This window comes from Leopardus geoffroyi, chromosome A2 (genome assembly GCF_018350155.1).
Source record: "Leopardus geoffroyi isolate Oge1 chromosome A2, O.geoffroyi_Oge1_pat1.0, whole genome shotgun sequence".
Lineage (NCBI taxonomy): Eukaryota > Metazoa > Chordata > Mammalia > Carnivora > Felidae > Leopardus > Leopardus geoffroyi.
In genome coordinates this window covers 14,934,194-14,947,970 of record NC_059331.1, presented here as the reverse complement: position 1 = coordinate 14,947,970, position 13,777 = coordinate 14,934,194, and the positions used below count along the sequence as shown (strand labels likewise).

The 13,777-nt window shown below is 49.3% G+C and overlaps 1 protein-coding gene across 1 annotated transcript in view; it reads right to left on the bottom strand.

The window, feature by feature from the left end:
• Positions 1-13,777, bottom strand: part of EXOSC7 (exosome component 7) — a 38,566-nt gene that overhangs the window by 11,227 nt on the left and 13,562 nt on the right. Inside the window, exons 3-4 of the mRNA XM_045492590.1 lie at positions 13,481-13,575; positions 4,561-4,726 (exon numbers count right to left, since the gene is read on the bottom strand). Of these exons, the coding sequence (XP_045348546.1) occupies positions 4,561-4,726; positions 13,481-13,575 (261 nt within the window). The remainder of the gene's footprint in view (positions 1-4,560; positions 4,727-13,480; positions 13,576-13,777) is intronic.

The following is a 13,777-nucleotide window of genomic DNA, read 5'->3' as shown; positions in this document are numbered from 1 at the left end:
GATTTCCGCTCAGGTCATGATCTCACGGTTCATGGGATCGAGTCCTGTGTGAGGCTCCGTGCTGGCCGTGTGGAGCCTGCTTGGGATTCTCTCTTTCTCTCTCTGCCCCTCCCCAGCTCACGTTCTCTCTCAAAGTGGATGAACAAACTTAAAAAAAAAAAAAAAAAAAAATTTTTTTTTTTTTTTTTAAGAAGAAAGAAAAATGCGGGGTGAGACCCTGGCATGTGTACTCTAGTCTCGAGGTGGCCCTGAGGATCAGCCTGGGCTGAAGGCCACCATTTCACACGCCACTCTTCCACAGCATCTACTTTATGCAGAGAAAGTGCTCCAGCAGCCACGGGGCCCCCCAGTCAGAAAGGACCCTGGAGAGCCCATCACCCACCCTTACTTGGCAGGTGGGGACACAGAAGCCCTCTCACTCGTGCACAGTGGCCTGATACAGACTCTGATTTTCAACATTCTGGCTTATCGGCAAGAGATGAAATCAAGAGGGCCCCCCAAAGGGCAGGTACCAATCAGCCCGCCTTCCTCCATGGATGCAAGGGATGAGCCCGCTCCAGGCCTCAGGTCCGCCTGCCCAGGCTCCTCAGGCTGTGCCACACGATGGGGTAAGCCAGGTGGGGCGCTGCGAGGCTGACACTCTTCTCGGCAGCTTGCTGGCCACATACCTTCCGGGATTCAGTTTCCCCGTCAGGAAAGCAAAGCCATGCTTCTCTACTGGGTGACCGTGAGGATTAAATGAGATCACATCCTCACCATTCCTGGCACATAACAGGGGCTCGAAGGCCCTACCTTCCTCTCTCGGAAGCCAAGCGGCTGCGGCCTAGCAAGAACCTTTCTGCCAAACACAGCGGTACAGCCAGGAGGCAGGGGAGAGTGGGCGCGATATGAAGACCCAAAGCGGCCCGACCCGGTGTCTGAACAGGCCCAGGCAAGCTAGGAGAGAACGGGAGGTGCGGGACGTCTAGCGTTACAGAGAGCCTGGGCCGTGGTCCCGGCTCCAGGGCGAAAATCCCTCCTATAACAGAGGTGGGGAAGCAGAAGTGGAGAAGAAGAGGACACACCTGGTCACAAACACACCTTCCCCTGTCAGGTGCACAGGTTCCAGAACACTTCTTTTAGGGGAAGAGCACAACTTATGCTGTTGGCCTTCTGGGAATGAGGGGTTTCTTTTTGATGTCTTCTTTTCTTTTTTTAATATTTATTCATTGTTTAGAGAGAGAGAGAGAGAGAGAGAGTGCACATGGGAGGGGCAGAGAGAGAGGGAGACAGAATCAGAAGCAGGCTCCAGGCTCCGAGCTGTCAGCACAGAGCCCGACGCGGGGCTTGTACTCCTAAAGAGTGAGATCGTGACCTGAGCTGAAATCAGACACTTAACTGTTTGAGCCAGAGGGGTTTCTTTTCACAAGGCAAACCTCCAAAACCAAAATACTGCTAGGACGCACAAGTATAAAACATGTCTCCCCGGGGCGCCTGGGTGGCGCAGTCGGTTAAGCGTCCGACTTCAGCCAGGTCACGATCTCGCGGTCCGTGAGTTCGAGCCCCGCGTCGGGCTCTGGGCTGATGGCTCAGAGCCTGGAGCCTGTTTCCGATTCTGTGTCTCCCTCTCTCTCTGCCCCTCCCCCGTTCATGCTGTGTCTCTCTCTGTCCCAAAAATAAATAAACGTTGAAAAAAAAAATTAAAAAAAAAAAACATGTCTCCCCATAAGACACCTGCTCCTCCTGGACTTCCCATCAACCATCCTCTCAGACCCCCGGGCTCAGCACCTCCCGGCACCACACATAGCCAGCTGCCAGGCGCTGCGGTCGCTCCCCCGCTCCCCCTGCCTTGCCCATGCCCAGTGCCACGGACCACGTGCCAGCCTCTCATCCCCACTCCCGGGGCTCATCACAAGACAGCCTTGTGACGGTCTCCCCACCAAAGGTTGCCTGTATACTGTCAACGTGACAGAGTCCTGACAGTTCTCCCACTCGGAGTCACAACCAGGCCACCGAAGGAGTGCGAAGCGGAAAGAAGAGGGAAGCGTCCAGGAAGTTACATTTCTAGTCTCATAAAATACCCCAATGGAGGTAAAAAGAATAATACTGGAAATAGGTGGTTGGTCTGACTGTAATAGGTTTCAAGTAAAGGCACCTACACCAAAAGCATAAAAACATGGAAAGTTGCCCAGCGAATATTTGGTTGAAAGATGGGCTCTGCCTGAGGACTATCCAGACCGGTTGGTAAAAATACATCGAGATTCACTCACTTTTGCAATTCCAGTGACAAGACTGGATTCCCACCATCTTGCTTCAAACATGGACTCGATGTATCCCGCGTATTTTTAGATGTAAAAGATAAAACAAAAACCCACGCGTGCCTCGCACGCACGAGGCACATTCCCATCAAGGCTGAAAGCAAACATTTGCTTTCACAGAAGTGGAAGCCTCCACAGATGCGAATTACATGAATGACAAAAACGGATCTACCTCAATAACAGAATTTCAAAAACTGCTTTCCTAATTCATTCAAAACTTTTCTGAGGATGACAACATTTCAAAAGATCATGTCTTATTTCCAAAATAAGACAGAGCCTGGAGAAAAAATAGGAGAGAAGAAATCCAAACGCGAGGAGTCTTAAAAGGAAAGGTCTGCAGGTGATGGGGACACAATGTGCCACTGAGACACCTGCTAACCATATATTCCCCCCACCCCACCCCCACCCCCGCCCCGTGGAAGAGGGCGCCGGTTCTAAGCTGAGACAACATCCGATATTCATCCACCTTGCACAAGCCTTCACTCAGAGAACAGGTCTCTTGACTAAATCATAAAGTGGATCAGGACCCCTCACCGGGCCAGCCTCCTATAAAAATCACAAGTGCGGACAAATTCTGACGAGGAACAAAAGCAGGATCGCCAACAGACAGGTGCAATGCACCACAACACTCCTGCCTTTAGCTTCTTGGGGAGGAAGGAAAAGAGAGAATGTTCTTCAGACACAGGGTGGAACCTTACAGTTCGTACCATGGGGCTGCACCTCCCCAGGCAGCTATGAAGCCCGCCCCTTATCAGTGAGGACTGGAGGCTGCCGGCTCCCGCCTCATCACATCCAGCACCTGCGAAAGTACTTGCTTAGTAGGAATCACACTAAAAGGTACATCCCGCTTATCGGACATGAGGAGAAGCAAACGGACTTGTCATCTCATTATTTTTACCCATTAGCGTCAGCGTCCAGAACACCCCTAACCTGCGGGACAATGGTAACCACTGTTACCTTTTGGCCAGTTGTGCTCCATCCATTATCAAATTAATTTAAAAGTATCCAGAAAGCCCCACCCTGTTTCATGCAGGGCCAACATCTGGAGACAGCCAGGCTCTTCCTCATCAAGAAGTTCCCTCTCAGTCCACGGAATCTGCTTTATCTCTAGATTCATGAAAGAATCTGTTTGGTTGACGGCCTAGCCTTGTGACCTCAATCTGAAGGGGAAGATGTAGCCACTCATCTCAAGGTTCATGAAATTTCACTAAAAGGAATAAACAGACCCAACGAGAGCCTGCCTTACACGAATAAGCACGTGGCACAATTAATCACACCGTCCAGGGGCCAAAACCAGGCGAGGAGCATTTGGGAAAACATCAGCAAGGAAATGGGAGATTGGCCTAGAGAGGCTCCTGTAGGAGTAGACTCGGGGGAGAAGGCTGCAGGGTCTCAGGGTCCTCCCCTGGGAAGTGAGGAACACACCGAGGGTGGGTTCCATGGTACTTTCAAGGGAGGATGGCTTGGTGAGGTCAACAGCAGGCACCGGCATTAGAGACCCAGCTTTGAGTGCCAACACCACTACTCATGAGCTGAGACCTCTTGCGCTAGGTCACTCTGCCTCCCTGAACCTTCGTTCCCTCACCTGTAAATGGGGCAATAGCGCCCACTCGCTAAAGAGTCGTAAGGGCTAAATGAAATGCATAGAAAATTCATCCCCATTCCACGTAGAGAGTACGCCAACTTGTCTAACTTCTGCCTATAACTTCTAACTGATAGCATCTAGAAAGCATCTCTTGTTTTTTATTTCTTCCCTGATAAGCTCGGTGGATAATTTTAGGTGCTACCATGATATGACTATGATTTCACTGTAGGATGGTATACAATACATATGTTGTATTTAATTTAAAAAACTCAATACAGGGGTGCCTGGGTAGCTCACTCGGTTAAGCGTCCGACTCTTGACCTCGGTTCAAGTCATGGTCTCATGGTTTGGGGGTTTGAGCCCCGTGTCAGGCTCTGTGCTGGCATCACGGAACCCGCTTGAGATTCTCTCTCCCTCTCTCTCTGTCCCTCCCCACTTGCATGCATGTGCACGCGCTCTCTCTCTCTCTCTCTCTCAAAATAAATTAATAAATAAATAATAAAGTTTTACAAAATGACAAAAATAAAACTTTACAGGACATCATTCTTTTTCCATCTAATCTCACCCTGGAAGTTGAAAGCATCCACTTGAAGAGGGCAAAAGCACCAGAAGGGAAGTAGGCCAACCAGTGTCCAGCAAAAGCAGAGAGTGTGGCCGTTGCAGCAACATGATACGTACCAGCACGTCCACATAGAGAATCCAGCAGTGCTCCCGGGGACTGATGCAGAGGGACTTCAGGTCAACGCTGCTCTTATTGTTAAATATCCGGTAGAGGGTGTTAGCAATCTCCGTGCCAAGGTCATCACCTCCCCGGCCTTCAAATTCAGGAGTAGCGTTGGCTGAACTACATAGAAGGGCAAGAGAAAAGCTGCGTGAGTCTTTTCAGAAACAAAGAGCAGAGGCACACAGCTTTGTTCCAGTTTCCTTATGGAATGTTGGACGGGCCAGCGGCTGTACAAGAAAAGTCGCTGAAGTGAGGAGAGGATGGCACCTGCCACTCTTCCAGCCTCCAGACACACGCAATGAGCCAGACTGGCACGGTGCCCTGGATCTGTCAGTGTGTGTGACGGGGGTCCCCCGCCCCCGACTTCTAACAGAAGCCATCTTTATCCAAAGAGACACGAGAGAACAATAGTAAAGTGAACCTTGGCCAGTAATAATTAACTCTCTTATCTTGACAGTAGAATGCTCTTCTCGGACAGGCCCAGGAGGCCAGGAGGCCTAGAGTCAAGCAGTCTGGCCATGGAGGGGTCACATCACATACACCACCCCGAGTTTTCATTTAAAATGCACCACGAGGGGCGCCTGGGTGGCGCAGTCGGTTAAGCGTCCGACTTCAGCCAGGTCACGATCTCGCGGTCCGTGGGTTCGAGCCCCGCGTCGGGCTCTGGGCTGATGGCTCAGAGCCTGGAGCCTGTTTCCGATTCTGTGTCTCCCTCTCTCTCTGCCCCTCCCCCATTCATGCTCTGTCTCTCTCTGTCCCAAAAATAAATAAACGTTGAAAAAAAAAAAAAAATTAAAAAAAAAAAATAAATAAATAAATAAATAAATAAATAAATAAAAAAAGCACCACGAGGGGCACCTGGGTGGCTCAGTCGGTTAAACATCCGACTTCAGCTCAGGTCATGATCTCACAGCTCGTGGGTTCGAGCCCTGTGTCAGGCTCTGTGCTCACAGCTCGGAGCCTGGAGCCTGCTTTGGATTCTGTGTATCCCTCTCTCTCTGCCCCTTCCCTGGTCCTGCTCTGACTTTCTCTCTCAAAAATAAACATTAGGGGCACCTGGGTGGCGCAGTCGGTTAAGCGTCCGACTTCAGCCAGGTCACGATCTCGCGGTCCGTGAGTTCGAGCCCCACGTCAGGCTCTGGGCTGATGGCTCAGAGCCTGGAGCCTGTTTCCGATTCTGTGTCTCCCTCTCTCTCTGCCCCTCCCCCGTTCATGCTCTGTCTCTCTCTGTCCCAAAAATAAATAAACGTTGAAAAAAAAAATTAAAAAATAAAATAAAAAATAAAAAATAAACATAAAGAAAATTTATTTTTCTGTTTTTTAAATGTACCACCAAACTCTCAAAACAAAAACCACAACGTTAAGTACCATGACCTTCCTTGAATGATTTAGAAGATATGTATGATGGTATGCCAATTATATCACAAACTAGATTATCACTGTACTGAAAAGCAGGATAATGAAATGAGAAAGGCTGCCAGCTGATTAAATATTAGAATAGCCCTTTTACTTTATTTGCTATTTTTCAAGAGAAAAAAACTTTTCCATTTTGGCCTCTTGAATCTTATGCCCAATTACCTCAAAAAAGAATAAACAAGCATCAACATTTGTTGCCCTAAGCATTATTCAAAAGTATTTTGGGGGGCGTCTGGGTGGCTCAGTCGGTTAAGTATCTGACTTCAGCTCATGTCATGATCTCACGGTTTGTGAGTTTGAGCCCTGCGTCGGGCTCTGTGCTATCAGCACAAAGAGCCCTCTTGTTCTCTCTCTCAAAATAAATTAATAAACTTAAAAAAAAAAATGTATTTTGAGGGGAAAAGCACCTGGATGGCTCAGACAGTTAAGCATCTGGCTTTTGATTTTCGCTCAGGTCATGATCTCGTGGTTCATGGGATCAAGCCTTACGTCAGGCTCTGTGCTGACAGCTCAGAGCCTGCTTGAGATCCTCTCTCTACCTCTCTCTTTGTTCCTTCCCCGCTTGCACAAGCATACATGCATTCTCTCTAAATAAACATTTTTTTAAGTTTTCTTTTTTTAAGATTTTCTTTTTCAGCAATATCTACACCCAACACAGGGCTCGAACTCACAACACTGAGATCAAGAGTCTCATGCTCCACCGACTGAGCCAGCCAGGCACCCTATTATGCAAAAGTACTTAATGGGAAATTTTTGAGGGTTTTGGCTTAATAAAAAACAAACCCTCAATACATTATATACATCTGTGAGATAAGTAACCATTCCAATAATCACTTTGCTGTAATGAAGAGGGTCCAGAAAAGTAACAAACCAGCTGTTCCAGTCAGTACGGTCTCTACAAAATCATGTATTGAAACTTTCTGATCCACGCACTCACCCATCTAGAAGGTACCAGCTCTATGCTAGCACTGGAGACGGAGAGACTGAGCAAGGTGGATGCAGGCCTTAAGCTGGCAATTTCACAAAGTCAGGGAGCTTCATGATAGGGAGCAAAGAGCAGGAGTAGGGCTGGGGAGGATGTCAACCAGTGGCGAGGACCTCAACCCAGAAGGTGAGCAAAAGTGGGTCAGGGTACAGACAGGCAGGGGGGTTCCAAGCAAAGCAAAACCCACATGAAGGCTCAGGGCTGTGCCTACCCCATCTGCATAATGCTAAAAATCTCACCTAATGTATTTAAACATCCCTTTTGTCTAGACCATTCTCATATAGGTGTAAGGACGACCCCTAAAACAATCAGAATGTATCACTATATAATAACTCTGTTTCTCTAAATATATAGTCTTCCCTAACCACTATGAGCCAGCAGAGCCCTAATTTAAAATCCCCAAGAGAAACTTCATTACTGCCACAGCAACCTTGCTATTCCCTCACGGCCTCTGCTGGACTCAGGCACTGAGCCACAAAAAGCAGCTCACTTAAGGTGAAATAATCAAGTTACCAAGGACCAACTTAGTAATTGTGCACAGCCAGCACACAAAAGCTGCTTCTAATTTACACACTAATCAATATCAAGATCTATCTTTGAAGTGTTTAAAAACACATCTCTAGAGCTAAATAGACAAATCTAGTTAGGAGGTGCTTATGCTTAAAATGTGTCCCTTTCCCTGACTGCAGTGGGCCACGCCCTCCTGGGTATGACTAATTAATTACTTCGGGATTGATGCATTCCCTCTTCTACAACCCCAAGGGCTGATTTACAGAACCTCCTGGGTCCAACTGGCTAAATTCATCTACCTGTAAGACCACGCCCCACTGTTTTTTTTGTGTTTTTTTTGACATTAATTTAAAGTGGGAATTTTTCCTATTTTAAAAGTTGTTTTTTGTTTTTGTTTTTTTTTTTTAACACATTGTACTTTCAGCATAGCTGGTAGTCAGGCAGAGAGGAATGTTTAGAGGCTCATGAGACCATGAAAAGCTCCTGCATCTGGATGGTGCCAAGGCCCCCGGAGTGACTCTGGGGAGGAGGCTGGGAAAATGGAAGGGAATCGTCGGGGGCCGGGCGTTGGGGCACAGTAACTTCAGGTAACACAAGAAGAAAAGCCAAAGACCCCATATTCTAACAAAGGATGAAGGGTAGGGCTGGGGAAGAGAACTGAGGGTCCCCCCTCATCACTAGGGGTGCTCCTAGCACAAGGACACTTCCTAGAAGAGGTGGACGGAGATGCCAACCATGTCAGAGGACAAGAAACCGAATGCCCGCAGAAGCCAGCCAGGTGACCACGTGCATCTGAACAAAGAGCAACCGGAGATGGGTGATCCGTGAGGGAGACTGACAAACTGTCCAGCCGCTCCAAAGGCATTTTAACTCACCTCTGAAAACAAACTCTGTTAGTGAAACAAAAACCTCACAAGTGGGGTCTGACCTACGGGAGAATGTGGCGAGACCTCAGATGGCCTAACCCTCTTGTTATACAAGGTGGAAAACTTTAACAGCTCTTTTGAATGTTTACTACGTGCTAGAAACCACTCTTAGCACGTTAGATGCGCCAGCTCAATCAATTCTCACAACCACCCTACTATTTACGACCCCATTTTAGAGAAAACGAAACAGAGTCCCAGAAAGGTTATATAATTTGTCCAAGCTCACACAACTAGGGACGGGGGAGCTAAGACTCCAAGCCAGGCAGCCCAGCCCTTATCTGCAAGGCTGCACCGAACTCTCCCTGAAGGTGGAATTCGGCATGCCCGGCTTGTAGCCTGACGTGAGTCAAACTAATGAATGGATGCTCTGGTCTTGAGATTTATTGTTAGACCACAAATACTGGAGTCAAGGAATGCAGACCAAAGGAGCCCTAAATAAAACGCTTCTCTATTAAGTGCAAAGTTTAAAAAGAGGGAAAGCACAACAGGCAGTAATCCTGGCTCCCTGCTCAGAGGTATCACAATACATTCTTTCAGCAGGGGAGTGTTTGCTCAGGGTTTGGGGCATAAAACCAAGTGCTTTCTCTGTTTACAATTGCCAAAACCAATTCAGATCCTTCCTAAGAATGACCCAGCCCCTCTTCCAGGGCAGCTGGGAAATTGCTTGCTGAGCCAATAAACTAATAAAAATCCTGGGAATGCTGCCCCACCCAGATCTCCACCCATCCTGACTCATCACCTCGACTGTGCTCCTCCTGCCTGGCACATCCCTGATTTAACTGGGGTAGAGTGAGATCAAGGCCATGTCCACCTGAGACAGGATTTCAGACACTAGCCCATTGTTTCCCTTGTGATCCATCTAGCCTGCAAATCTATAGAGTCTTACAGCCAGGTCAGGCCAGGACCATGACAGAGGACAGTGATTTAGCAGGTTCGTGGGGCAGGGCTAGCTCTGGGCCTCACCTCTCCAGGAGTCAGTCAAGTGGTCCCGGCAGCAGGCCCCAATCCCTCCCATTCCCCTGCGTGCACATGTGCTCATTTCTGAACCTGCAGAAGCTTCCTTATGAGTGGGGGTGGGAACAGTAACACATTTTGAACTGTTCATTGTAAGTTTCTGGGAGAGTTATCAGTTCTTTCTGGAGACTTTCAGAGTACAGCTAGCTTCAAATGAGTTCTGTAGTTTGCCTGTCTGCTTTGTCCCCCGTCCATCAGGCACCAACAGGGACCCCCTCGAGCAGCACTAAGCACGGAGGAACAGAGATCAAGTGGCTCCTTCCACCAATTCAGGGCTTGAAGCTTCCGGTTCAATATTAGTGACAAATACGAGCGACCACATCGAAAAGTAAAGATCCCACCGGGAAGTGGCAAGTGTTGAGCACACCGAAATGTCTATGAATGAAACATGTTCTCCTCAGCTCCCTCAGTGAAAAACTGAAGCCGCTGGGAGAGGCTAAACCACGCTTCCTAACCCCCCATCAACATGGTGTCAGAGCAGAGACTAGATGGACCGCCACCTAGTGGTAGCCCAGACTGACACATCAGCTCACTCAATTCTTACCTTTCCTCCAGGTTTCTGATAGAAACCATCTTTTTCAAAGTTTCAAAGTTCTTACTTAAAACAGCCTGGTCTCGGGTTATGACTAACAAATCGAAGACAGGAGATGGGAGTTAGAAGGTCCCAGATTGCTCCCAGTTTTGATGTGTGTTGCCAGGCATCCCTGGGGCAGTGCTCAGGAACCCCAAGTCTTTACTACTCCACTGGGATGGGGATCAGGGCTGGTACAGCTGAGTAGCCCCCTCCCAAGGGAAACATCCCCTAGGCACAGGGGAAAATGATGGGGGTGGGAGGCCAGGTCTACCTCAGGTTCCATGTATTATTCCAAGCCAACAAAACCAAAGTAGGACGAGTTAGTGGAAAAGCAGTTAGCTCTCTAATCACCAGGAATTGAAATAATTAAACCCTGGAAGTTGCTGATGAGTCAAGCTGGGCTCAGACTGACAGCCCCACCCTGCCCCAATTACTGTCCTCCGGCTGGGTAACACTTCGGCTTCAGTCTGTGGATGGGCAGATGCCCTGGGCTCTCCTGCGGAAGGGCTTAGTGGGTAAAAGCCTTAGAGCTGGGCACATCTACATTCCTAGTCACTGGATGGGAATAAAGAGGTTTGTTTGTTTATGCAACTAAGAGTTGCTCTTTAGGGTGCCTAGGTGGCGCAGTGGGTTAAGCGTCCGACTTCGGCTCAGGTCATGATCTTGCGGTTCATGGTTCGAGCCTTGTGTCGGGCTCTGTGCTGACAGCTTGGAGCCCGGAGCCTGCTTCGGATTCTGTCTCCCTCCCTCCCTGCCCCTGCCCGGATTGCACTCCATCTGTCTCTCTCTCAAAAACAAACATTAAAAATAAAACAAAGAGTTGCTCTTTGAAGATTCAGATGAGACTTTGATAAAGGTGGCAGTCAGCAGTGCTGAGTCAGACAACATCTCCCTTCTCTGTAGGAATACGAGGTTTTGTGAATCTCTCACGGTGATTCTATCACAGTAACTGAGCCGCTTAAATAAGACACTAAAATGTGCCACTTGAGACTATCCATCTTGAAAGAGAATCAAGGAGGACTCCCTGGGAACTGGAGCTTCTGGGCCTGTTGGGGGTCTCCTGAGACTTACAAGGGGAGACAAGAGAGGAACGAGCAGCCCAGCTCAGCTGGGAGGGGGAAGCTACTCCTGGGAGCCGGATCTTGAGAAGAGGCAGCTCCCTGCCTCCTCCCACCCTGGAGCCTCCCTTCCTTCACAGCTGGGACAAGAGCAGCAGGCTAACCCGGAGTCATGTTCAGACACGGAGCCACAGTGAAATGTGTCCCCTATACCTAGCATCTGAAGGCAACACCTTCCCTTTGGTGTGGCTGGGCTGACTGCCTGTGGTCTGCCTAAGATGAAGGAGGTAGAAGACAGTGAGGAGGAAGAAAAGAAAAGCAAATTACAGTTCCCCACACATGGTGTCTGCCCCTCGGTGACCATTCACTACACTGAATTAGGCAGGTCAAGGCCAGGAGAGACATTTTTCTTCCACCAACAGCAAAGGAATCAGCTGGAGGCCCGAACAGGGTCACCACCATCCACGGCAGCTTAAAGGATGAGCCAGTCCCACTGGACAACTCAGATTGGCAAGGGGAGGTGGGTCCAACCAGAAGCGGAGACGGCTGGCTGGGGGCGGGGGGTGGGGAGGCGTCTCGCAGGGCAGGGTGCAGGAATGGGCTGGAAGGAATACTGGCCAGAAAGCTGAACGCGGATACGTTCTCGGAACTCTGAGCACCACACCCCCGGCAAGCTGGCTTCTGTAGGCTGCGCGAAGTAGAACAAGGCAAGACTCAGGGTCGGAGAGGCCCGAGCCGGCATTACTAGCTCTGTGACCCCGGGGGTTTGTTTACCTTCTCTCAACCAAGTTGGTTGTCTCTCTCATAGGAATGTCGTGAGGACAAACTTCTGAGTCTGGAAGAAGATCAGAAGAATCTAACTCACCATGTAAATGGGGGTTGGCATCTATGCCGAAAAGGCAGACACAGCGGGCCCAAGGCTGCTATCTTTAGAAGGGCCTGCTTGAAAGGTGGGCCCTCGGCTGGCATCTGGGAACTTGACTCAGTGTTTCCAGTCAACAGTGAACTGTGGTCTGCTGTGCCTAGACTATTTGTGCAAATAATATGATAAGGGGAGTATCTGCTTTCCTTCTGGGATTTGGAAATTTTGGTATGTGTTAAGCAGAGGGTGCCCATGTGACCAGCCCCAGTGAAAATCTTGGGGGCCGAGTCTCTCATGGGCTTTCATGGGCAGAATCATCACACACGTTGCCGCGTTTCATGGCTATAATAAATCTCTGCTGCGAGTACAACTATATGCTAAGTCCTGGGGGTCCTTCCAGCAAATCTCCAAATACGGGAGTGGTCTTGGGGACTCCCATACAGAACCAGTATTACATACCTGCACCCAGCATGAGCTAATAGAGAGCCTCACCCACCTCTAGAAAGCCTGCCGTCACCATCTAGTTAGAAGCAACGTTCTAGACAGAAGAGGGACTGAGCTAGGATCCCAGGTTTAAAAAGCCCAAGGCCGGAGAAAGGGGAGGCAACAGGAGGGAGAAAGAACACTCACGGAAAGCCCACTGGGAGCCAGTCATGGTGCTGGCACTCACTCTGCCTTCCTTATTTCATTCCGTCATCCTCACAAGAGTATTAGTACCCCGATGTTTTAAGTAAAGAAACTTAGGCACAGAGAGACTAGGTAACTAGCCTGAGATCACACAGCTGGCCAGAGAAGGCTGCTGCTGCAGAAACTGCGGAGTCCTCACTTTTCTAGCAGCCGCGCAGCCTGCCTAGCTGCCACTCCCTCTGTCAGGCTATTTGGCCGGCCCTCGTCCTTGCTCTGCCAAGCAAGTCATGAAAAGTTTTCTGCAAAACTAGAGCAGGAGGAGAAACGAGACATTTTAGACCAAATGATCCTTATTTACCTATGTTTGATATTCTTCAAAGCACTGTAATACCCACCATTTCACTGGACTCTCATAACAACCATGTGCTGGGCTGCCTGATGCCCTCCTTTCTCCAACAGGGACGAGGCCCAGTGCGGGCCAGGTGACTAGGACAAGGGCAGGACTCGAGCCAAGGCCTTCTTCCACACACCCCAGTGCCTGGCGCATAGGAGGGGTGCAGGAAATACCTGCTGGCTGCAGAGGTGATGACTGAATACAAAATCCAAGTGGGCTCAAAGGAAACCAGAGGTCCAGTCTCCAATCTACTTACTTACTTACTTTCTTATTCATTTGAGAGAAGGCGCACCTGCAAGTGGGGGAGTGACAGAGGGAGACAGAGAGAGAATCTTAAGCAGGTTCCACGATCAGGGTGGAGCCTGAGGCGGGGCTTGAGCTCATCACCATGAGATCATGTCCTGAACTAAAATCAAGAGCTGGACACTTAACCGACTGAGCCACCCAGGCACCCCTCTGAATCTTCTTTTAAATCGTTTTTCTTTAAAAACATATGCATGGCACTGACCAGTCAACGAAGAACTCCAAGTACCCTTCATTTGGTTTCTCCAGCTTCGGCGTCCCCATTTCGGCTTTCACTCCCACCAAGATGTCTGTGTGACCCTGCAGACACACGCAGGAAGGGTCCTCACTCAGGGCAGGTAGCCAGATACCCAACCGCCTCCTTCCTCTCCCAGACTGTGCCCCCGGGGACTCTCAGGAACTTGTGAAGTGGCCCTTTGGAAAGGTAAAGGGTCCTTCAGATCTAGACAGATACCCGCCCAGAATTTGGCTTGGGTCTTGGGTCCACCCCAGAAATGTATGT